We start from the raw sequence: 24,189 nt of genomic DNA on the forward strand, positions 1-24,189 counted from the left end.
TAGTGTGGCGTCTTTTATAATTTCCTTTGCTTTATAAATTTACAAAGTTCTGACATTTTCCTTGCAAACTGGTATATTGGGCAATTTGGCAATGTATATAAGGCATTCTGGCTGAAACGCTTAATTAGGTAGCCTTGTAACTAGCTTCTTAACATGATATTGTAATTAATCTCATAAAAGAATGTTTTTTTATTTTCAAGAAATTTAGAGTGCTATCTTTTTATGAAATGGATTTAAAAAAATATTTTTAATGATTTTAGAGAGAGAAAGGAAGAGGGAGAGAGAGATAGAAACATTGATGAGAGAGAAACATTGATCCATCCAATCAGCTGCCTCTTGTACGCCCCCTACTGGGGGTCAAGCCCACAACCCAAGCATGTGCTCTGACTGGGAATTGAACCAGTGACCTCCTGGTGCATGGGATGATGCTCAACCAACTGAGCCACACTGGCCAGGCTGAAATGGATTTTTTGTGTTGAAATCCTGTATGATTTGCTTCTACCATTGCTTTATTTAATAGCTCTATATATTTAGGTTGAAGAAGAGAATTTTAGACTGTTGTGTTTGCCTTCTGAATGTAATGACTTTCCATTATTACTTAATGAAAAGTTGACCATTATGGTGGGAAAACAACAATCAGTAAAAAGCAAATCTCTTTAAATACGAAGTGAAATGGTATATATTGTATGGTTTAGAAATTGATTATGTTTAATTTTCTGCATTCTTAAAATGTTTTAAAGTAAATTATATTGAAAGATTATAAAATTAAGCATTTAGTAAATAAAATAGGAAAAATTAATCCTAATTTAGTCAATTTAATAAACATTACTCTTATGTATGATTAGAAAATCAAAATTTCAAAATTTTTGAATCTGCAAAGGCCTATAATCCCATGTTAAATGATTTAATTATGTGCATTAATTTCATCCTCAGAAATAATTTTTCAAAAATAATTACAAATAAAACATAATAGAATTTTATCAAGAGTCAGAATTAACAACCAAAAAATAGCAAAATCCATTTCATTCTGAGGAATACCTCATAACAAATGATCATAATATTAAGAAAACAACCAAATTAATAGAAGTGAATTGTGAAAAATAAGAGCAAAAGAGATGAAATATTGGACAATGGGTACAAGTTAAAGAAGTGATGACAGATTGTTGACTACAATATTTTGGATGATTCAAATGGTGATGCCAGGGGAAAAGCTGTATCGTTTTATTATTGTTGCTTTCTACCATTATTAATTACTTTTCATTTTCAAGACTAATATGTAAAAGGAATCTTTGTGTAATTTATTTTAGTGTAATTATTTTGAGACTCAATTATGTTATTGTGTGTATCAGTAGTTTTACTTTTTTATTCCTTGATAGCACTGCATTATATGGATATATCACAATTTGTTTATCCATTCACCTGTTGATGGATGTATTAGCTACTTGTTGCTATTAACAGATTACCCCAAAACATAGTGGCTTGAAACAAAAATATTTATTACCTCATAGTTTCTGGGATAGGAATTTTTAGAGAGGCTCAGAGTCTTTTATGTAATTGCTAAAGCTTCACTAGGATTGGAGGTTCCTATTCCAAGATAGGGCTCAGGCACACGGCTGTTGGCTCCAGGCCTCAGTTTTTCACCAAGGAGTCTCTTCACAGGGCTGCTTACTTCATGGAATATGGTTACTCCCAAAATAAGTGATCCAAGAGCAAGGGTTTAGAGAAAGCTGCAACACTTTTCATGACATAGTATTAGAAGTCACTCATTGTTGCTTCCTCCATATTAATATTTGTTAGAAGTAAGTCACTTTCAAGGGGTGAAGAATAAGGCTCCACTTTTGAGAAGAGGAATATCAAAGGATTTGTGGACATATTTTAAAGCAATCATAGTGAATGTTTGAGTGGTTCCCAAGTTTTGGCTATTATAAATAAAGCTGCATATAAAATATATAAGTAAACATCTGTACAGACATGCTTTTATTTCTTTTGTGTAAATAGCTAGGAGTAGAATGGCTAGTTTGTAAGGTAGGATTCTGTGTAACTTTTTACAAAACTACTTATATAGCAAAGACAACAAAACACTGCTAAGATAAATTAAGGAAACAAGAATTTCTTATTTTTATCAATGTTTATAATAATGTTAACATTCTTTTATATATTAAATTCCTAAAAAAGTTTAATTTCTTTAAAGAAATTAAAGAAAACTCCCCAAAATTTGGAAATTGTTTTCCAAAGTATATTGTATCATTTTATACCCGCAATATATGAGTGTTGTAGTTGCTGCACATGATTGTCAGCACTTGGTCACTCATACATGTTTTGCATATATTTTCTTTGGCTTGTCCTTTTCATTTTTGTAGCACTTATCTTTTGAAGAGCAAGTTTTTAATATAGATAAAGTAAATTTATTGATTTTTTTGATAGTTTTATTCTTGTATCCTATTAAGAAATATTTGCAGAACCCAAGGTCACTAAGATTTTATTCTATGTTTAGTTTAGATCTGTGATCCATTCCAAGTTAATATTTGTGTGTGTTGCATTGTGAGGGTCAAGGTTCATTTTTTTTTTTTTTTTTTTTTGCATGTAAGTCTTCATTTGTTTGTTTCAGCATCATTTGTTCAAAAAAATTATCTTTTCCCTATTGGTACCTTTTGTTTAAAAAATTGACCATGTGTGGGTCATTTCTGGACTCTTCTGTTTCCTTGATCTTTTTGCCTATCTTTATTTTAACACCACAAGTGCCTTGATTATTGTAGCTTTCATAATAAGTCTTGAAATTAGTAGTGTAGATATTCCAACTTTATTTCTTATTTATTTATTTATTTTGGTTTGGCTGTTGTAGGTTCTTTATATTTTCATATAATTTCAGAATCAGGTTTTCAACTTCTCCATAAAGCCGTATTGAAATTTGGAGTAGGATTTCATCAAACCTATAGATCATTTTGTTCAGAATTGACATCTTACTTATATTGAGTTTTCTAATCCATAAACACAGTATGTCTCTCCATTTATTTAATTTTTTACTGTACAAGTCTTGGGTATCTTTTGTCAAATTTATTCCTAAGCATTTCCTATTTTTGTATGCTGTTGTAAATGGCATTCTTTTTAAAAGTTCACAATTTCTAATTGGTCATTATTGGTATATAGAAATACCACTGATTTTTGCACATGACTTTGTTTCTGCAGTCTTTCAGTAGTTTTTTTTGTAAATTCCATAGTATTTTCTACATAGTCAATCATACAGTCTGTGGATTAAAAAGTTTTATATTCTTTCTTTCTAATGTGTCAACTTTTTATTTTATTTTTCTTGCTTGATTGTGTTGCTAGGATTTCTAGTACCATATTGTGAAGAAGTGATGAGAGCAGACATCCTTATCTTATTCCTGATTGTAGGGGAGAAGTAGCCTTTCACCACTAAATATGAAAAATGTGCCCTTTATTGGGTGAGGAAGTACCCTTATATACCCAAATTCCTGAGAATTTATATTAGGAATGGATGCTGGATTTTGTCTAATGCTTTTTTATATCCATTGAGATGATTATATAGTTTTTCTGTTCTAGTCTGTTAACATGGTGAATTGTATTGGTTGATTTTTTTAATGTTAAATCAATCTTGCTTTCCTGGGATAAATCCCAATTGGTCATGATGTATTTTCCTTTTCACATATTCTTGTTATATATCATTGTTATATATTCTTAATTTTTTTGGTAGGTTTTTTTTTTTTTTCTTTTTCTTAGAATGCCTTTGTCTGCTTTTGTCCCTTGTAAGAATTTTCTGACGAATAGATTTTCTGATAGATTTTTTGGGGGGAAGAGTTTGAGTAGAATTAGTATTTTTTTTTCTTTCTTAATGTTTGGTATAATTCACCAGTGAGAACATCTTTATGGAGTTTTCTTTTAGAAGGGTTTAAAAAAATTATTTTTGAGGGGGAGTTACTTTTTCTGCTGATTATTAGAAGTTGAAATAATTTTAAAGTAAACATTCATATACCCACTTGCTAGATATATTTGCTTTATCACATACCTATTCATTTATTCTCCCTTCTAACCATGTATCAACTTACGTTATTGATATATTTCAAAATAACTTATAGACAACACTATATTTCACTCATAAATACATTCCCATGCATAATTTGTGAGTTAAATATTTTTTAGAGTTTTAAAAAAATTTTTCTTTGAGTAAAATGTAAATGTAGCTAAAAGTATACCGTACATGTACTAATCATTGAATTTTGATAAATACATACATTTTTGTAACCCAATTTTTTTTAAAGATAAAGATCATTACCATTATTCAGAAACTTTTGTCACACCTCTTCTCAGACAGTCCCAACCCACACTCCTGAGGCAAGCAGTGTTCTGGTTTTTTTCTATAACTAGTTTTGCTTGTTTTGTAACTTCATATAAATGGAATAATACAGTATACGTGAGTGTGTGTGTGTGTGTGTGTGTGAGTGAGTGAGTGAGTGAGTGAGAGAGAGAGATAGTATAATTTCTTTGAGGTCAGAGAACATACTCTATATGATGCTGTACTCTTGCTTTATCCCCTATTACATGGCATTTTTCATAAATGTTGTTATGGGTATTTTCTTCTTGTTGGTTTTATGTTTCTACATCTGTTCTTTCAGTCAACCTCATTAGTCATACTGTTTGTTTCTTAATTCTTTAAAAAAATTCTGCCCTGGCCGGTTTGGCTCAGTGGTTAGAGTGTCCGCCCTCATACTGAAGGGTCCCGGGTTCAATTTGGCCCAGGGCACATACCTGGGTGGTGGGCCTGATCCCTAGCCCTGGTCGGCTGAGTGCGGGAGGCAACCAATCAATGTCTCTCTTTCACATCGATGTGTCTCTCTCTCTTCTACTCTCTCTGAAAAGCAATGGAAAAAAATCTCCTCGGGTGAGGATTAAAAAAAAAATCTGGCCCGGCTGGGCATGGCTCAGTGGTTGAGCATCGACCTAGGATCCAGGCGATCTGGGTTCGATTCCTGGTCGGGGCACATGCCCGGGTTGTGGGCTTGATCAATGACTCTCTCATCATTGATGTTTCTATCTCTCTCTCCCCCTCCTTTCCTCTCTCTGAAAATCAATAAAGATATATTTAAAAAAAAAAAAAAATCTGTTGGTTCATATATATCTTGTTCTTCATATTTTAACATTAATCATAAAATTTGAATATAACAAAATTGATTCCTTGTGTATACAGCTTTATGAGTTTTGACAAATGCGTATGGTTGAGTCTGTACTCAAAATCAAGATGCAGTTCCATTAACTAAAAATACCCTCGTGATGCCTATTGTTTATCAGCCCTTCCTTCCTCTGCCCCCTACCACTGGAAATTGCTGATTTGTTTTCAATCCCTATAGTTTCGCCTTTTAAAAAAATGACATATAAATGGAGTCATACAGCTTGTAGCCTTTTGAATATGACTTATTTTACTTAGCAAAGTGCATTGAGATTCATCTATGTTTTGCATGTTTTAATTGTTTCTTTTTGTTGCTGAGTAGTATTTCATTGTATTGGAGGTACCATTGTTTCTCCAAGGACATTTAGGTTGTCTCCAGTTTTTGGCGGTTAGGAATGAAACTGCTATAAACATTGGCATACAGGTTTTGTTGTGAACCTAAGCTTTTATTTCTCTTGGGCAATACATAGGAGTGGGATCGCTGGGTTTTATGTGAGTATAGTTTTAACTTTATAAGATACAATAGGTTTTAAACTATAGATTCTAATTCTTTCATTCTGTTTAGGTTTTTGATTTTTTTTCTTGAGTGAACTTTGGTAATTTTTGTCTTTCAAAGTATTTACTCATCTCTTCTTTTGAATTTACAGGCATAAAATTCCCCAACTCCCCTGGTTTTCCTTTTTAATATCTGTAAAATCTGTGGTGAAATTACTTCTTAATATTTGAAATTTGTCACTTTTTTTTATCACTTTGGCTGGAGGTTAATTTTTTAGATCTTTTCAAAGAACTAAATTTTGGTTTCATTGATGTTTGGCTGTTGATTTTGTTTTCTGTTTTGTTGACTTCTACTTTGATTTTTATTATTTCCTTTCTTCTGCTTACTTTGGGTATATATAATACTTTGGGTTTAACATAATGTAGATTTTTTTTCTCTCTCTCTGGAAGTAAATTGACAGATTTTGAAACCCTCGATTCAATCTACTTTGTGTGTGTGTGTTTGGTTTTTAGGTGAGAGCATAAGACTTTGCTAATAGCAAGATTTCAGAGAGAATGAAATTAGTACTATTTTTAATTAGTAGAAGGACGTAAGATTTTCTTTTTGTTTTGAATATTGATTTTTCTGCCTGTTCATCTGACATCTGTTTCTAATTATAAATGAAACATATCTATAAATTATGAAAGTACTTGGAATTCCCATGACTAGCCCTGTGAAATTTACCACACAGAACTATCAAAGTTAAATATGTGACATCCTTTAAGTGGGGCAAAATATTGTGGAATAAAACTCTATTCTTGTCTTTGATCTTAGGAATTATTTAACCTAAAGAACTAGACAATGTTTACTTGAACTCAGAATATAAAGCATTTAAATCCTGAGGTTTTCCCAAATGAGTAACCATTAACTAAGATATAAGGTAATTGTGGAGTTGTTTTCATTTGGTATGTTTTGATGTGTGAGATTAAGAAATTTCTGTTGTGGATGGAGTGGAATTTGTATTACTCTTTTAGGTTGTCTTCAAAAGCCTGAATTAAAATCACAAAAATGAATTGCTCTGCTGTTTGAGCATTTTATTTAAATATTAAAGCAGATTTTATTTCCTCTGTAAATAGGAGTGATTTTATTTTTTAGACAGATGAAATTCGCTTGAAAAATCAGTTTGTTTCTTTTTTAATTGCTTATTTCTTATGTAGTCTTGAGTAAGAAATATAGGTATAATTAGAAATTGGACTATGATAGAGGGATGTGATAATTATAGAACTACATGAAAATTATTTTCTTTATTTACTTTTCTAATTGTTTAATGTTACATTTTCTCTTTTAGATCCTATTTGACCAAACTCAGAGATCAATTAAGGCACAGCTTCAGAACTTTGTTAAAGAGTAAGTCAATTGCAGTGAAGGAAAAAGTAAAGCATTTAGTTAATTATTACATCTAGGAGTTGGTATCTTTGGAGAGAAATTATGGAACATGAATTACGAAAACACTAGAGTTATTTTTGTTTTGCTTTGTGAAATGTATATTGTATTTTTCCAGAATTATTTTGTATAGAATGAGACTTAATACCTTATAGTGAATCATTTATATTATGAAATATGTATTCAGGATACATAACTAGAATTGTTATAGATTAAATAAATGTAAGAAATCTAATGACCTTTTAAAATCAAAGCAAGCCTCAAGAGTGGTTGAAATACTATCAGTTATTATAGTTGATATAAAGTTTTGCATTCTCTCAAGATGGTATTTTTTTTTGAAGAGATTATATGAGAATGAGTAATGAAAGCACATCCTTTTGTTACATATGAGCCTTTTGTGTCACATTCATTACATTTGTAAAAAAAATATCGAACTTTCCTGGTTTTCCTTTTTCACATTAATAATCCAGATTTTCTCTTTTAATTCCTGACTGAGAATATATAAAATTAGAGATAAAGTTGATTATAATACAGTACTCAGGATAAATTATAGATGTTATGAGCTGTAAATAGTGACAGCTCACATAAATGAAATGCACTGCCATTTTAGAATTGTTGTAGCAGAGGTGATGTCTTACAGGTTCTTTTTAAATTACTTCATAATAGACTAATGTTCAGAATGTCCTGATAATAGACTAATGTTCAGAATGTATACATAAAAGTTAGTGGCTTCTTACCAGAGTTCTTTCTTAGGTAAACTTTATTATTATTATTATTTTAAAATTTGTTATTTTGCCTACTTCCCTGATAGAAAAAGTAAAAGCAAAGTGATGTTATGTACTTACCTAGGATTATTAATGAATCAAGGGCTTCAGATTTTCAGACTATTGAAATGGATACTATTAACCCTTTATGGGTACAAGAATTCTTTTAGAAAGCATTATGAGTTTGTGTTTTAAGAATACATTCATGTCCTTTGGACCAGCAGTTCCCTTCAACAAGAAATAAATGTTGTTTCTTAAAGTGTGATCTGAGACCACCAATAGCAGTAAAGTCAAGGGTGTGTCTTAGTATACCTCATCCCACCTGCTGATTTCTAGGATTTATCACAAAGACTAATGAATTGTAATCTCTGGGAGAAGAAGAACCTTGGAATTTGCATTTTTAACAAGTTCCCTATGGTGATTCTTATGTATACTACTATTTAAAAATAATTTGTTTAAATAATGATACGTGTTCCTGAATTTGTTTTTAGGGGGAAAAATTAACTTTGCCGTTTTTGTTTCTGTAATGTTATTTTGATAATTTATTTTCAAATTTATAGATGTAGGTAAGGAAATGTTCTGTGACTGTTAGGAATTATATATAATTGAAAAACAATGTGTATTGTAGTCAGAAGAGCTATTGAGTATTATTGCACAGTGAATCAAATAAATAGAGGAACATAAAAATTAAATTCTAAATGTTATTTTGCTAAAGGTTTTTATCAAGAAAGTTTTATAAAAGTTTCACTGTTTTCATTTTTTAGAGATCTTAGAAAATTCAAAGATGCCAAGAAGCAATTTGAAAAAGTCAGTGAAGAGAAAGAAAATGCATTAGTAAAAAATGCTCAAGTACAGAGAAACAAACAGCATGAAGTTGAAGAAGCCACAAACATTCTGACAGCAACAAGAAAATGTTTTCGACACATAGCCCTCGACTATGTACTTCAGGTACATTTATTATATATTTTCAAAAAATGCTTACTGAACATGTTATTACTTTTGAGTTGATTGCACTGAAAAGAATTAATAATTTTTTTTTTTAGTTTAAAATTAAACTGAAATTTTGTGAAAAAATTTCACTTACTTGTTTGTCTGTGAGTGTGTGGATATGTATAACTTTGGTTGTGATTTCTTCCCCCGTTCAGTTAACATTATACTTTCTCCATTTAAAATGTTATAAAAAGCATTTTTAATTGCTGTATTTTATTTTGTGTAGTTGCTGTGTCAATTTAATTAATATTTTATTGAGATATTTTTAGTGTTGCCATTTTTTCTGGCAATAGTGAAAATATAATTTTCAGTCATTTTAAATGATAGTAACATCTTTGTATACAGATCTTTTGCCACATTTCTGATTATTTCTTAGAGTAGATTCTAGAGATAGTAAGGCTCACCATATTGCCAAATGAAAAATATTTCTAGAAGTAGTGTTCTCATGTTTTGCATTAGGTGCTGCTTTTTAAAACTATAGATCAGTGTCTGGTAAGTTGCCTGCTGATCATCTGGTCCAATGTATAATTGAAACCAATTTGAAGGAGATAGATCTCTAAATAAATTTGAGAGAGATGAAAATAGAAAGCCACACATTATACATTACCTTACATATACATTATGTGTCCCTATAGATCATGGAGTGTAAAGCTTAGGGAATTATCTTTTCTAAATCTCCTGTTATAAAACATCAGTGAGTCCCCAGAGAATGCTGACTTAATGATGATCACAGACTGTTCCCCCCCCCCCCCCCAGTTTATCTTTATTGTTGAAAGTATTACAGGTGTCCCATTCCCCCCCCAACTAACCCCCTCTCCCTCTCGCTCCTTCCCCCTCCCTAGGCTTTCACCCTGTTATTGACTGTGTCCATGGGTTATGCATATATGCATATAACTTCTTTGGTTAATCTCTTCCCATCCTCCATCCCCCTTCCCTCTTTCCTCTGAAATATGATCGTCTGTTGCATGCGTCAGTGTCTCTGGATCTTTTTAGTTCATCAGATTCTTTTGTTCATTAGCTTCTTCTTAAAGAAGACCCTTCAACATTTCCTGTAGTGCTGGTCTGGTGGTGATGAACTCCTTTAGCTTTTTCTTGTCTGAGAAGCTCTTTATCTGACCTTCAATTCTAAATGATAGCTTTGCTGGGTAGAGTAATCTTGGTTGTAGGTTCTTGCTTTTCATCACTTTGAATGTTTCTTGCCACTCCCTTCTGTCCTGCAAAGTTTCTGTTGAGAAATCAGCTGACAGTCATATGGGTGCTCCCTTGTAGGTAACTAATTGCTTTTCTCTTGCTGCTTTTAAGATTCTCTTGTGTTTAACCTTTGGCATTTTAATTATGATGTGTCTTGCTGTGGGTCTCTTTGGTTTCCTCTTGTTTGGGACCCTCTGTGCTTCCTGGACTTATAAGTCGATTTCTTTCCCCAGGTAGGGGAAGTTTTCTGTCATTATTTTTTTAAATAGGTTTTCAATTTCTTGCTCTCTTTCTTCTCCTTCTGGCATCCCAATAATACGAACGTTGGGCCTCTTGAAGCTGTCCCAGAGGCTCCTTATACTATCTTCATATTTATGGATTCTTTTTTCCTTTTGCTCTTCAGTTTGGGTGTTTTTTGTTTCCTCATGTTCCAAATTGCTGATTTGATTCTCAGCATCCTCTACTCTACTGTTAATTCTCTGTAAATTATTCTTCATTTTAGTTTGTGTAGCCTTCATTTCAAATTTGTACTTTATTATGTCATCAATTTTCTCAGTTGTTTTCATAATACTCTTATTAATATGTTTGAGCATCCTTATAAACAAAATTCTGAGCTCTGTCTCTGTTAGTTTGCTGGGATCTATTTCATTTAATTCTTTTTCTAGAGATTTTGTCTGTTCTTTCCTTTGTGACATGTTTATTTGCCTCCACATTTTGACTGCTTCCAGGTGTTTGTTTCTATGTATTAGGTAGAGCTGTTATGTCTCCTGGAATTTGTAGAGTGGCTTTGTGTAGTAGGTGTCCTGTAGGGTCCAGTGGCTCAGCCTCCCCAGTCACCTGAGCTGGGCCTTCTAAGTGCTCCCCTGTGTGGGCTGTGTGCACTGTCCTGTTGTAGTTGAGCCTTGGTTGCTGTTGGCGTCACTGGGAGGAACTCACCCCAGGCCAATTGGCTGTGAGGACCACCGGCAACTACAGCCAAAGAGCTGCTGTGCTGGAGATACTTCTGTGGAACAGGATTTACTTCAGTGGATCTTTCGTGTTCACCAAGAGTGCCCCTTGAGTGTGTCACTCGTGGATGTGGTATGGTTGTAATCCAGCATGGTTGAGTCTGACCATCAGGTGCAGTGTGTCTGGGGCCTCCCAGGAGGTGCAAAGTCAGCCTCTTCTAGTGCCTTGCCCAGGTCCGCCCAGCATGAGCTACACAGCAAACTGTAGTTGGCTGCTACTTGTGCTGGGCTTGGAGGTGTCTAGGAGAGGACAAGCTATGAACCAATGTAGGCTGCCACTAGTGCCAGGCCTGGGGCCACTTATCAAGCTGTATGGGGCACGCTGCTGATTGTTTGAGACATTCTAGGAAAGTCCTAAGCATAAGGCTGGAAAGACCACTTGCATAGAAAAGCCACTGGAAATGGCTTGGATGAGCTTGCAGGTAGGGAGGGGTGGGGTCTCTGGGAATCACGGGGCGGGGCCAGAGGTGTGAATCAGGTGCTGGGGATTCAAATATGGCGCCTGCCTGGCGCCTGCCTGCCACCTGTGTGTGGGGAGGGCCCGCCAAAGGAGCAATGGCCTCTGCCAGCCCTTCTGTATGGGAGAAAGCTGCCCATCCACCTCTTGCCCCAATTTCAGGCAGGTTAATTCTTCCCCGAGTGTCCCAGGTTCCTTTCAGGCTGCTGTCTGGCGCTGGGGCTCAGAGGGAGCGCGTCTGAGTGAGTCTGTGTGCGGGCCATTTAAGAGGAGCTGCCGGGGTTCCCACAGCCTCCGCGACCCTCAGCCACAGTCCCTGCTGGTTTTCACAGCCCAAAGTTGTGGGGACTTATCTTCCCAGCCCTGGAGCCCTGGGCTGGGGGCCTGCTGTGGGGCTGGAACCCCTTGTTCCTCCAGGAAGCCTCCCAGCCTAGATATCCCTGCTGGGTTTGAACCGCTGCACTGGGCGTGGGCCCCGGGGCTGTGTCTCTGGGATTCAGCTCCATCCACCCTCATCTCCGCCCCTCCTACCAGTCTCGGTGCTTCTTCAGTTCCCTGGTTGTAGGGCTTCTGTTCAGCTAGATCTCAGGAGGTTCTGAGTGATGGTTGTTCTGTATTTTAGTTGTAATTTTGAATGTGGTTATGGGAGACAACGGGTACAGCTGTTACCTACACCACCATCTTGTTTCCTCTGCCTCACAGAGTATTTCTTAAAACAATACATAACCCTGCCGGGCGTGGCTCAGTGGTTGAGCATGACCTAGGATCCAGAAGATCTCAGTTTGATTCCTGGTCAGGGCACATGTCCGGATTGTGGGCTCAGTCCCCAGTCAGGAGCCTGCAGGAGGCAGCTGATCAATGACAACCCTCTCATCATTGATGTTTCTATCTCTCTCCCTCCCTTCCACTCTCTGAAATCAATGAAGATATATTGAACAAACAAATAAAAATAAACAATACATAGATAACAGTATATAAGCTAGTGATTAAAAACTAAACTGCAAAAACAGTAGAAATGACTAAGATTTTTTCTGTTAAGTTGCTGTTTAGTTAAGTGGAAGATAAATTTTAAAAATGAAGTAAACTCCTTTTATTAATGAAAGTCTTCTAGAATGGAGTAGTCTGTATTTTTTGTGTCCTGTTACCTACCTCACATTCATACCACTTTCTGTGGTAGTATGAGTTCTCAGTCTGCCTACCCCCATTCCACTGAAATGGCTCATGCTAAGGTGTCATTCATTTTAGTTTTTAACCAACCTATGTGTTTGAAAATGTAGGACATACTCTCTTTGAAATGTACTTTTGTCTTGATTTATCTCAAAACACTTTTAGATCATCTTCTGTTTCTTTTCAATTTCCGCCATGGGATTCTCTCCTTTGCCCACTTTTTTACTCTTTTTTTTCAGTGTTTTATCTTTGGTCCTATTCTTTTCTGACTTTATAAGTTCTCTGACAGTCTCATCATTCCCCTTGCTTGAATTACCACCATATAGAAATGACAGATTTATTATTACTATTTTTTTTTGCAGAAGTACCTCATTCTTCTTGTATTCAAAGCTGAAATCTTCTTCCCAGACAGCTTCTTTTTGTTCTTACCTAACTGAATGGCATCATTGTCATAGTTATAAAAGTTCAGAATTGTAGAATTATATCAGATTCTCCTCATCCTCTGCTACTATATCTAACAGCCAAAACTGCCTTAAGAAGTTCTATGTACCTCTTAAATCTGTTATCTTACTCTTGCTATAGCCCTAACACCAGTTCTTACTGTTTTTTTAGAATATTATGATGTTCTCATGCACTGGGTCTTTCTTGCATTGCTTTTACTAACCCCATTACTAATTCATTCTCTCTTCTGTGGTCAGAGTTACTCAAATTTCTCCAGGCATAATGAATTATTTTTGCCTCTGTCTTCATTGTGCTGCACTGATATTGCCATGCACATTGCTATTGGAGCACTGAACCCATATATTGTAATTATTTATTTATATGCCTTTTCTACTCCTAGATTGTGTGCCTTCCCTTTAGTGTAGTGGTTGGAAAATAGGTTATAAATGTTTTTTGAAGGAATAAATTGCTTGATTTTAAATTTAATTTGGGGAGGCAGATTCAGCTAAAATATTCATTATTTTCAAACTTACGTATTATAAATTATACATTTTTCTTTGGTGTCCATCCAATAGTTTTAAGTTAGGTGTCCCACCTTTCTTATAACTTAGTTTGTTTGATTTCCTGATGAGAACTGTTGCGTCATTTTATTACATGGCCAAAGTGTTTAATTTAGAGTATACCAAGTAATAAATATCCAGATTTATAAAGGTTGTCATGTGTTACTGTCTCTAAATATTTGAATTTAACCCCCCTCAAGTAAATGCTGTTTTTCATTGCCAGATGGGGAAAAAAACACACAAAACAAACCCAAAACAAAAGGCACTTTTAACATATTTCAAAGTTTGAATAATAGGTTTATCTGTAGCCTCTGCTTTTACTCAGAGTGTTTGAAAGTTAGTATTTTAGTTTTCAGAACTGAATAGGCTTTGAAAGAAGCAAGCAGAAGAAACTAGTTCTTAGTTAAGCAAAGTTATCTGGATTTTTCTTGGCTTGTTTTTGTTTTCTGATCATTGCTTTAAAATTATTTTATAAATCAACAGGCAGAATATTCAGTGAGAAGGACATATTAAAAAGGCAGGTATTCTGTAATACTTTTCTTTTGACAATATTAGTAAAAAGTGAATGATTCTTTTTTATAAACATTTTATTTTACTAAATTGATATATAATAATAGACAAAAGTAAAATGTTTGTTACGAATTTCTAGAGTTGGGAGAGATACTACAAACAATTTTCATAATTTATTGATTTTTTTAGTAAGTTTAGTCTAATTAAAATATTTATTTAAAATTTAATGATTTATTTAACAAATATTTATTGAGTGCTTACTACATACCACTGGGAGAATACACCTGGGAATAAGGCAAGGCCTTGATCTCACAGAGCTTATACTTTAGCTGGGGACATAAATAAGACATAACTAAGACATAAATAAGAAAATATAAGGGCCCTGGCTGGTGTGGTTCAGTTGATTGGTCATCATCCCATGCACCAAAATGTTGCTGGTTTGTTTCCTGGTCAGGGCACATGCTTGGGTTTCAGGCTTGATCCCCGGTAGGGGTGTGCAGGAGGCAGCTGATGGATGTTCTCCTCTCACATCAATGTTTCTCTTTTCCTCTCTCCCTTCCTCTCTCTCTCAAAATCAATAAAAATATTGAAAAAAAACAAAAAGAAAATATAAGGTAGTTGATTACTAAGAAGAAAATAAATAGTGTTGATGTACTGGACAGTGTGTACGGGCCTACTTTAGACCTTTGTAAAGAGATAGTATTTAAACTATCTTAACATGAAGTTAGTACAACTAGTATGCAGGTATTGAGGTGGGAGTAGTCTTGAATTGTGGTTGAACACAAAAGGGAGGAAAGTGGTAGAAAAGTAGGTTGGAGAGGTAGGCAGGGGCCAATCATAGAGGGCCTTGAAAGTTGTGGTAGGGAGTTGGAAGGTTTTAAGCTAGACAAAGCATGATCTTACTTACATTTTAAAAAGATCACTCTAGTTGCTGAATGGATTGTAGGGAGTGAAGAATGGAAACATCCTAGTTCATGGACAATTGCTATAGTCTAGAAAAGAGATACAATGGTAGTCGATGGCAGTGGTAAATGTGATGGCAATTTGTGTTATGATATATGCTGAAGGGTCTTGATGAACAAATTAGATAAGGAGGGTGGGAAAAGAAGGAATTCTAAGAAATTCAAATATCTATCAAAGTGATAGTTTTAACACTACAATATTATGATTTAAACTCAGCCAGTTTTTTATTTTTTTTGAGATAAAAGATGGATTAGTTTCATTGGTATGTCTGTCTAAACTGTTTTCACAAAAAGTAGGCCGAAGGATAAAACATTTGAACTTTGTTTTTATTTACTTTTTTTGGAAAAATGTTAAACCATTTGCTTAAACAACTTTTACAATATTGCATTATGGATTAGTTTTTAAAATAATGTGTGGATGCTTAACCAAGTGTATTTTCCCTCAGATTAATGTCCTTCAATCAAAAAGGCGATCAGAAATCCTAAAATCAGTAAGATATTTATTAAAATTATGTTTCAGATATTTTAATATGAAGCTATATGTACATATTTAAGTGTTTCAAGAAGCATGATGTGTGTGTGTGTGTGTGTGTGTGTGTGTATTTATTCCAAGTTCATAATTAATCTTTTTGTTTATCTTTTTGTGCTAATTGTATGTCATTCACTTTTTTGTTTCCTTCATCTTATAGTTATTTATGTGTGTCACATCTCTTAATACACTGATCTCCTTAAATCAGACATTTAAATATTTGAGATTGAGAGCGTACATAGTCAGCATTTAGAGGATTTTCCCCTAGTGTTCCTGATAATGGATCAGCCTTTTGGTTTGTTCCTTGGTGTGCAGTTAGAAAACAAATGGGATGAAAGTTGAGGATCACTTTTTTTTTCTTAGCCTCTACATCCATATTGACATTGATTTTTTTCTTATTTTTTGTTTTAAAGTTAATAAGGAATTGGGCAGGGAATAGTAGTAGTAGTATGGCATTACACTCTTATGTTTTAAAAACCTTAGAAATAATTTTTCCTCTCTGACTTTGTTCACTGACACTATTTGTTTTTCCGAAAGGGTATACTTAAATTGCTCTTCATTCTTGAGCCTACCTAGCTTTTTCCTAAATTCTGTGTATATGTATTTATTTTTTATCAGATAAGTACATTTTACTTCTTATTTATATCTACTTTCTCTTCCATATTGAGAGTAATGTATGTTAACTGTAGGAAATTGGAAAATTAAATGAATGAAGAAAAAATAAAAGTATTTATAAATCCTACTATCAAGGGGCAACCACTGTTAATATCTCTGTCTTTTTTCTCTTTTTCTGTTTGTATGTATGTATGTATATGTGAACATGCCTCTGTACTTTAAAGAAAATAGGAATCATTTCTGTATACTGTTTTATAACTTTCTTTTTTCACTAATACACTTCAAAATCATCATATGCCATTAAATATTTTTTATTTAATGATGACTTTTGTGGCCAGGTGGAGCTCTACCATGTGAATTTACGAGGGGTGGCAAACTTTTATGTTGAAGGGCTAGATAGTAAATATGTTGGGTTTTGTGGGCTATATGGTCTGTGTCACAATTACTCAGCTCTGCTGCTGTTATGAGAAAGAAGCCATAGACAATATATAAATGAATGACATGGCTCTGTTCCAATAAAACTTTTTTTATGGACATGGGAATTTGAATTTCATGTAATTTTCACACGTCATGAATTTTATGTCTTTTTCATTTTCTTTCAACCAATTCAAAATGTAAAAACCATTGTTAGCTCATAGGCCATTGAAATATAGATGGTAGAGCTAGATAGTTTGCTGGTCATAGGTTGCTGACCATTAATTTACCATAAATTAACTTCAGCCATTAATGGATTTTTAATTTTCATGTTTTTGACATTAAACTATAGCATTATAATGATCATCCTAATGAATAATATGATTATTTCCTTAAGATAAAGACAAGAGATTACTTAGTCAAAGGATATAAATACTCATTAAGACTTTTAAGAAATACTATCAGATTTCAAGGGTTATACAACATTTCCACTAGTAGTGTGTGCGTTTCCACTAGTAGAGTAAACGTTTTTCCACCTTTCATCAACACTGGGTATTAATTACAATTGGGTAGATAATGTGATCTGATTGTTCAGTTTTGCATTTATTTAATACAAATGAATTTGAACATTTTTTCCATGTTTTTTTTGTCCACTTGTGTTCCCTATTTATGTCCTTTGTCTTTTTTCCTGTTAGTGTGTTCATCTTTTTCATACTGATTTGTAACATCTCTTATGTATTAAGACTATTAACCCTTTGTCATGTGTTGTTTTCCTAGTTTATCATTTATTTTTTAATATGCTTATTATGTGTTTTGATGTGCTGGCATATTTTACATTTTTATGTAGTCATAGCTATTAATATTCCCTTTTAAAATATAATTCAGTGTTTTTTATTATATTCACAAAGTTGTACAACCATCTTGATCTAATTCCAGAATAATCTTTTAGTGAGTTTTGTCTTTTGTCTTTGTGTTTTACTTAATTGGTTTTTCTTTTTTAAAATTTCTTTGAAGGATTCTTAAATACTACAAACCTTATGACCTATTTTAGATTTCAGAGAATTAAATATGCATTGTCTTGCTAAAAGTAACATGAATGTTAGAGGATTCTTTTAGTATTGTGATTGAATTATTTAATTCTTTCTCATGTGACAACTAATAAAAGTAGGGGTGACTATTCTCTCATTAATAGGTAAAGTATAGGAAAATTTGGGGGGAAAATCTCGACCCATTAATGACATTTTTGATTTTTGGAATGAATATAAAGAAACCTCCATAGCAAAGTCTGTTGACTCATTTTATTTTGGTATCTTGAGAAAAAAACGAGCATTCCCCTGCTTTGGGTTGTGCTTGGTGATCTAGTAGGTTGTAAAGCGTTTGTGATTGTTTTATTTTTGAGTACTTTGTATTTCCACTTTTAATCTTTTAATGTCCTATTTGCAATTTAAGATTTTGCCAGTGAGTTTGGTTGAAAGTCACATAGATAATTCATAATGTATCTAGGAAGGGAAGGCAGTGAAGCTATTGAAACCTTGATTCTTTGAACTATTACTATGAAAATTTTGATCATTTGGATATAGTCCAAACAACTGAAATTTGGGGCATTGTTAAAATTTTAAGCCATCTAGAAATTTCTTTTAAATAAAATTTCTTGTCATATTTACAAATATTTCTAAAATACTCTTTTAAGAAAAATGATTCAGTTTAATTTTAAATAGGTTTGATATTTTGGGCTCTTGTGGAATAATTTTTAAACATTAAGTAGGATAAAGATTTTTAAGAATTTTGTAATGCTTATCTAAGAATTGATTTTAAAATTTTAATATTTTTTTCTTCTATTAGATGTTATCTTTTATGTATGCTCACTTGGCCTTCTTTCATCAAGGATATGATCTATTTAGTGAACTTGGGCCCTACATGAAGGATCTTGGTGCACAGGTATACCTCTTGATTTTGTGTTATACACTGATACCTGTATTTAAAAAAATTGAGATATAATTGACATAAAACATTATATTACTTTAAGATATACAATAAAATGATTTCTCTCTCTCTCTCTCACACACACACACACACACACACACACACACACACACACACACACACACACACACAATGATCACCATAATAAGTCTAATTAACATCCATCACCCCATGTGGTTTTCATTTTTTTCCTTGTAATGAGGACTTTAAAGCTCTGTTCTCATATCAACTTTCAAATATACAATAGCTGTAGTCACCATGCTATACATTACATCTGCACGACTTATTTTATAACTGAAAGTTTTTACCTTTTGACCCCCTTCAGCCATTTCAGTCATCCTCCTATCCCCTGCTTTTGTCAACCTCCAAACTGTTGTTTTTCTCTATGAGTTTGGGTATTTTTGTTTGTCTGTCTGTTTTTTAGATTCTACATATCAGCCAGATCATATGGTATTTATCTTCCTCTGTTTGATTTATTTCACTTAGCATAATGCCCTCAAGGCCTATCCATGTCCTAAATGGCAGGGTTTTCCTTTTAGAAATAGTTTATTGATTTTTAGAGGGAGAAGAAGGGAGAGGGAGAGAGAGAGAGAGAAACATCAATGTGAGAGTGCAACATAGATCCACTGCCTCCTGTACGCCCCTTACCCAGAATCAAGCTACAACCTGGGCATGTGCCCTAGACTGGGAATGGAACTGGCAACCTACTGGTGCATGGGACGATGCGTAACCAACAGGCACACCAGCCAGGGTTTTTTTTTTTAATGGCTGAAAAATATTCATTGTGTATATATGCCACATTTTCTTTATCCATTCATCCATCAACTGACATATAAGTTGTTCCCATGTCTTGGCTATTGTAAATAATGCTGCAGGGGACAGGGGGATGCAGATATCTTTTTGAGTTAGTGTCTTTGTTTCCTTTGGCTACATACCCAGAAACGGAATTGCTGGATCATGTGGTAGTTCTATTTTTATTTTTTGAGGAACCTTCATATTGTTTTCTATGGTGGCTACATCAATTTACATTCCCACCAACCGTGCACAAGGATTCCTTTTTCTCGACATTCTGGCCAATCTTTGTTATCTCTTTATCTTTTTGATAATAGTCATTCTAACAGGTGTGAGGTGATAATCTCATTGCAGTTTTGATTTGCATTTTCCTGATGGTTAGCGACATTACATACCTTTTCATGTACCTTTTGGTCATTTGCATGTCTTCTGTGGAAAAATTCTATTCAGATCATTTGCCTGTTTTAAATAGGATTATTTGGTGTTTCTTGTGTGTGTTTTTATTTTTGCTATTGAATTATATGCATTCTTTATATATTTTGGATTTTAACCCTATATCAGATATAGGATTTGCAGATATTTCCTGCCTTTTGGTAGGTTGTGTTTTCATTTTATTGGGGGTTTCCTTTGCTGTGCAAAAGGTTTTTAGTTTGATGTGGTCCCACTTGTTTATTTTTGCTTTATGTTGTTGTTGTTGTTGCCTTTGCTCCTATATTTATATTTTAAAAGAAATTTAGCATATTGGGGAATTTAACATTCACTTGTTTAATAAAGAGGTTTGATGCTATAGATTTATGTATGGGTTAAATGTGTAACCAAAAATGAGGTTCAAGTTTAAAATGTTATAGACAATATATGAGAGTACTAAAAAGGAGAATTTATAAACAAAGTGTTGCCCAGCCAGTGTGACTCAGTGGTTGAACTTGAGTGTCGACCCATGCACCAAAGAGTCGCGGGTTCGATTCCTGGTCAGGGCACATATCCGAGTTGTGGGCTTGATCCCCAGTTGGGGGCATGCAGGGGGCAGCCAATTGATGTTGATTCTCTCCCATCAATGTTTCTCTCTCTCCTTCTCCCTTCCTCTGTCTCTAAAATCAATAAAAACATATTTAAAAAATAAAAACAAAGTGTCTCTTTTACAGTATACATAATGATTTAGTTTTCTCTTCTTACATTTGGAAAAATTGAGTTATTGTCTTAATTGGCTTTTCATTTGATTTATAGCTCTTTTTGTTTAAAAAAATGTTGTCTTTTGCTATTTTGAATAATAAAGTTTTAGAAGCTTAAGATTATAGAACTCTTACGAACTTTTTCATTTTATACAAACAAGTACATATTCATGAATTACACACATATAAGGATATTGTATAGAAATTTCATTATGTTCAAATTATTTTTGATACCTGATCAGAACTTTATATTAGATCTGTTCTGGAACATTCTTTTTTGTTGTTGATTTAGTGGGCTCTCTGGATTTAACAGTATCAATTTTTAGGTGATTTTCTTTTCCAAATGGTTCAGGTTACTTTTTTTGTTTTTTTTGTTGTTAATCGTTTCCCAAGGATATTTTTTCCATTGATTTTTAGAGAGAGTGGAAGAGAGCAAAGGAGGGAGAGAGAGAAACATTGATATGAGAGGACACATCGATTGGTTGCCTCCTGAAAGCACCCCAACCTGGGCTGGGGATTGAAACTGCAACCCAGATACATGCCTTTGCCAGGGAATCAAACCCATGACCCTTCAGTGCTAGGGCTGGCACTCTAACCACTGAGCTACACTAGTCAGGGCTCAGGTTACTTTTTGAGGAGAGGGAATTAAGGATGAAAGCTAGAGTTTAGGGAAATGGGAAAAAGGTAATAGTGGAATGAGAATTGCATTCACTAACCAAAAATAAATATGGTGCATGCTCATGTGTATTGGGATGGTGTTAGGAAGGGATGATATACAGGCACATGCCATGAATTATAGAGATACTGTGTTCTACTTCTATAGAACTTAACTTATTGGAAGAAACCAACTAGTTACTAGACTAATATTCACTGTGCTAAGTGCCCTGTCTGGGTATATAAATTGAGATTAGGTTTGTTTGCATGTGATAGAAAACTGAAAGGTAGTAGCTTCAATAAGATAGAATTTTATTTCTCATATGTAAAGTCAAAGAAAGGCCTGATATGATGGTCACTTGGTTTGCTGGGACCCAAACTTATTCTATCTTTTGATTTTCCCTCATGGTTCAAAGTAGCAGATCAAGCTTTAGCCATCATATCACAGTTCCTACTAACAGGAAGAAGGAAAGGGCAATGATGCATTCCCTTTCTTTAGGGATATTTCCTGGAAATTGTACCCTTCTATGGCACACTAGCAGCAAGGAAAGCTGGGAAAGATAGACTTAAGCTAAGCCAGGTAACTTACCTGCTAGAATTTGGGGGTTCTATTACTAAGACAGAAGGAGAGCAAATGGATATTGGTGGATAGCCAGCTGTCTCTAGCACACAGTGGAGGATCAGAGTGTTAAAGGGTAGGGCAAAAGTAGGTTTACAGTTGTGAGTTGAGAAAGTTTATTTTTGTATTATTTATTACTGTATTATTTTCCATATGAACAACTGTAAACCTACTTTTGCCCCACCCTGAATATAGATAGGACATCTAACCCAGACTTAGGAGGAAGGCAAAACCTAGGTACTTCCCACATCTTAAACATTAGATTGTACCCTCATCTTACATTAAATATAATTTATAAAAAAAGTGAGTTGTATTATAGTTGACTATTAAAATAATTGTATATTTTAGACATATATTAATTTCAGTTTTGTCATCTTCTCAGGTCTCAAAAAATTTTTCAGGGCCTTGATGTGTTTAGTGCCCTGGTATGTTTAGTGCCTAGTGGATAATACAGCCTGGTTGGAGGTGGCTAGTTAGGATCTTCCTTCAGTAATTCAGTTTTCAGATAATGGTATCTGGAACTAGGGTCATGGCAGTCGGGTTGGACCAGACATGAGGGTTATTTAAGATATAGCCAATTTGAGAGTGGTGGGACATGATGAATTCAGGTTTAAATGTATTGATTTTTGTGGATAGCATATCTTAGTGGATATATCTGGAGCTAAAAAGAAAGATATAGACTAAAGGAGTGAATAGCATAGAATTGCTAATTGCAACCTCAGGAGTGGGTGAATTGACCCAAGGAGAGTTCATATATATATATCAGAATCATGGAGCTATTTTCTAAAAATGTAAGTGCCCAAACACCATACCTAAAGATTTTGATTTGATAAGTTAAGGTTAATGTCTTCTAGTATAGCATAAAAAGAGAATTTGGCTTGGGACAGGGCCATAAGAATGACCAGTTTTAAAGAGATTGCTAGGTAACAGGAGTTCCATGAGAACAAAATGAGAGGATATGGAAAACTGGGAGACTGTGGTAGCACCGGCTAAGAAAAAATGTCTCAAAAAAGGAGGGGGTGGTTATAAGTACAAATATTGGAGAGAAGGTCAAGTAAACCTAGGACTGAGAACTACCTATTGGTTTTAGCAGCAAGAAGGTTATCTGTTACCTCTGTGAGAGTTCAGGGTCCTAGTAGCAGAAATTCTAAATTCCTAATTTATAATTAGAAAGCTAAATTATAGTGAGTAGATGAAAATGAAATGGGCAAACAGAGAACAGGAAAGAATTTTCAAGAAGTTATGTAGGAAAGAGAGAGAAGGTGATAGCTAGAGAGGAATATTGATTGGAGGAAGATTTTATTTAAGGTATTATGATTTGCAAATGTGAGGTCCATCTGGCTGCAACATCTGTCACCCCATTGATCACCAGGGTTGATTTGGGTTGCTCTTGCTAGGTAGGCAGGTGTCCTCTTCCTCCCTTACCGATCCTTGTTTGTCCCTCTCGAAGCTGCGTGCTTGGTAAAAGAGGATGACCTTTCCTGCTAGAGGAGAGGACCGTTCTTTGGTCAAGGGCATAGGAGTAGCTGCGCTTCCCTGCTAGAACCTCTAAACAAGCTCTCAAGGTCGATTTGTAAGAGAATGTAGGGTGATCAAGCTTCCAAGACTCCAGACACATCCAAATGAGGTGCTGCATATGGCAGTCTACCCCTCTCTCTCTCTTTTTTTTTTTTTAATAAAAAGGTAGTACGATTTGCAGAAATTAAAAGCTTAAGGGAATGGCAAAAGTTGAAAAGCAGAAAGAGAAGTGATGACATCTGAGGTGGTAGGAGTGGTTGGGATCCAGAACACAGGTAGAGAGGATTGGAGTTCTTGTCTAGTTACAGGAGCTCGTTAAACTCATCATGTCCAACAGTAATAGAAACGTGGGATACTCCCTGCTGTGCTCCAAACTCTCTCTTCCTGATACAGTGCCCAGCATCTAGGAGACAAGACTGCTAGTCTCCACATCTCCCCAACTCATACCTTCTCCAATCCTCCTCTAAGCTGAAACATTTTTTCTTTATACTTCTTCTCCAACAGATTGGGAGGGGAATTTTCCCCCTTTCTGCTGCAGTAGCAGTGGGGTGGAATGCAGAAGAGGAATTTACCATCAGTTTGACAGGCAGAAAATCATGACTTGCGTTGCAGTGCTGTGTGGAAGGTACATGCCCTCAAGTTTATAAATATTAGATTGAATCTTGGGGGCTGCCTTGCACTGCACATCTGTCTGAATGAGTTAATAATATTTATATGCCATTCAATTAAAGGCTATAAAACCATGGG

At 34.5% G+C, this 24,189-nt stretch overlaps 1 protein-coding gene across 3 annotated transcripts in view; it reads left to right on the forward strand.

Annotated features, from left to right (window-relative positions):
- Nucleotides 1-24,189, forward strand: part of ACAP2 (ArfGAP with coiled-coil, ankyrin repeat and PH domains 2) — a 119,346-nt gene that overhangs the window by 53,230 nt on the left and 41,927 nt on the right. For 2 of the 3 annotated variants that reach the window (XM_087818226.1, XM_016200028.2), the window contains exons 5-8: nt 7,006-7,064; nt 8,629-8,812; nt 15,596-15,640; nt 18,550-18,645. In XM_087818226.1, coding sequence (XP_087674352.1) covers nt 7,006-7,064; nt 8,629-8,812; nt 15,596-15,640; nt 18,550-18,645 — 384 coding nt within the window. The remainder of the gene's footprint in view (nt 1-7,005; nt 7,065-8,628; nt 8,813-15,595; nt 15,641-18,549; nt 18,646-24,189) is intronic. The other variant, XM_087818225.1, reaches the window with a different exon arrangement.

This window comes from Miniopterus natalensis, chromosome 6 (genome assembly GCF_054644295.1).
Source record: "Miniopterus natalensis isolate mMinNat1 chromosome 6, mMinNat1.hap1, whole genome shotgun sequence".
NCBI lineage: Eukaryota > Metazoa > Chordata > Mammalia > Chiroptera > Miniopteridae > Miniopterus > Miniopterus natalensis.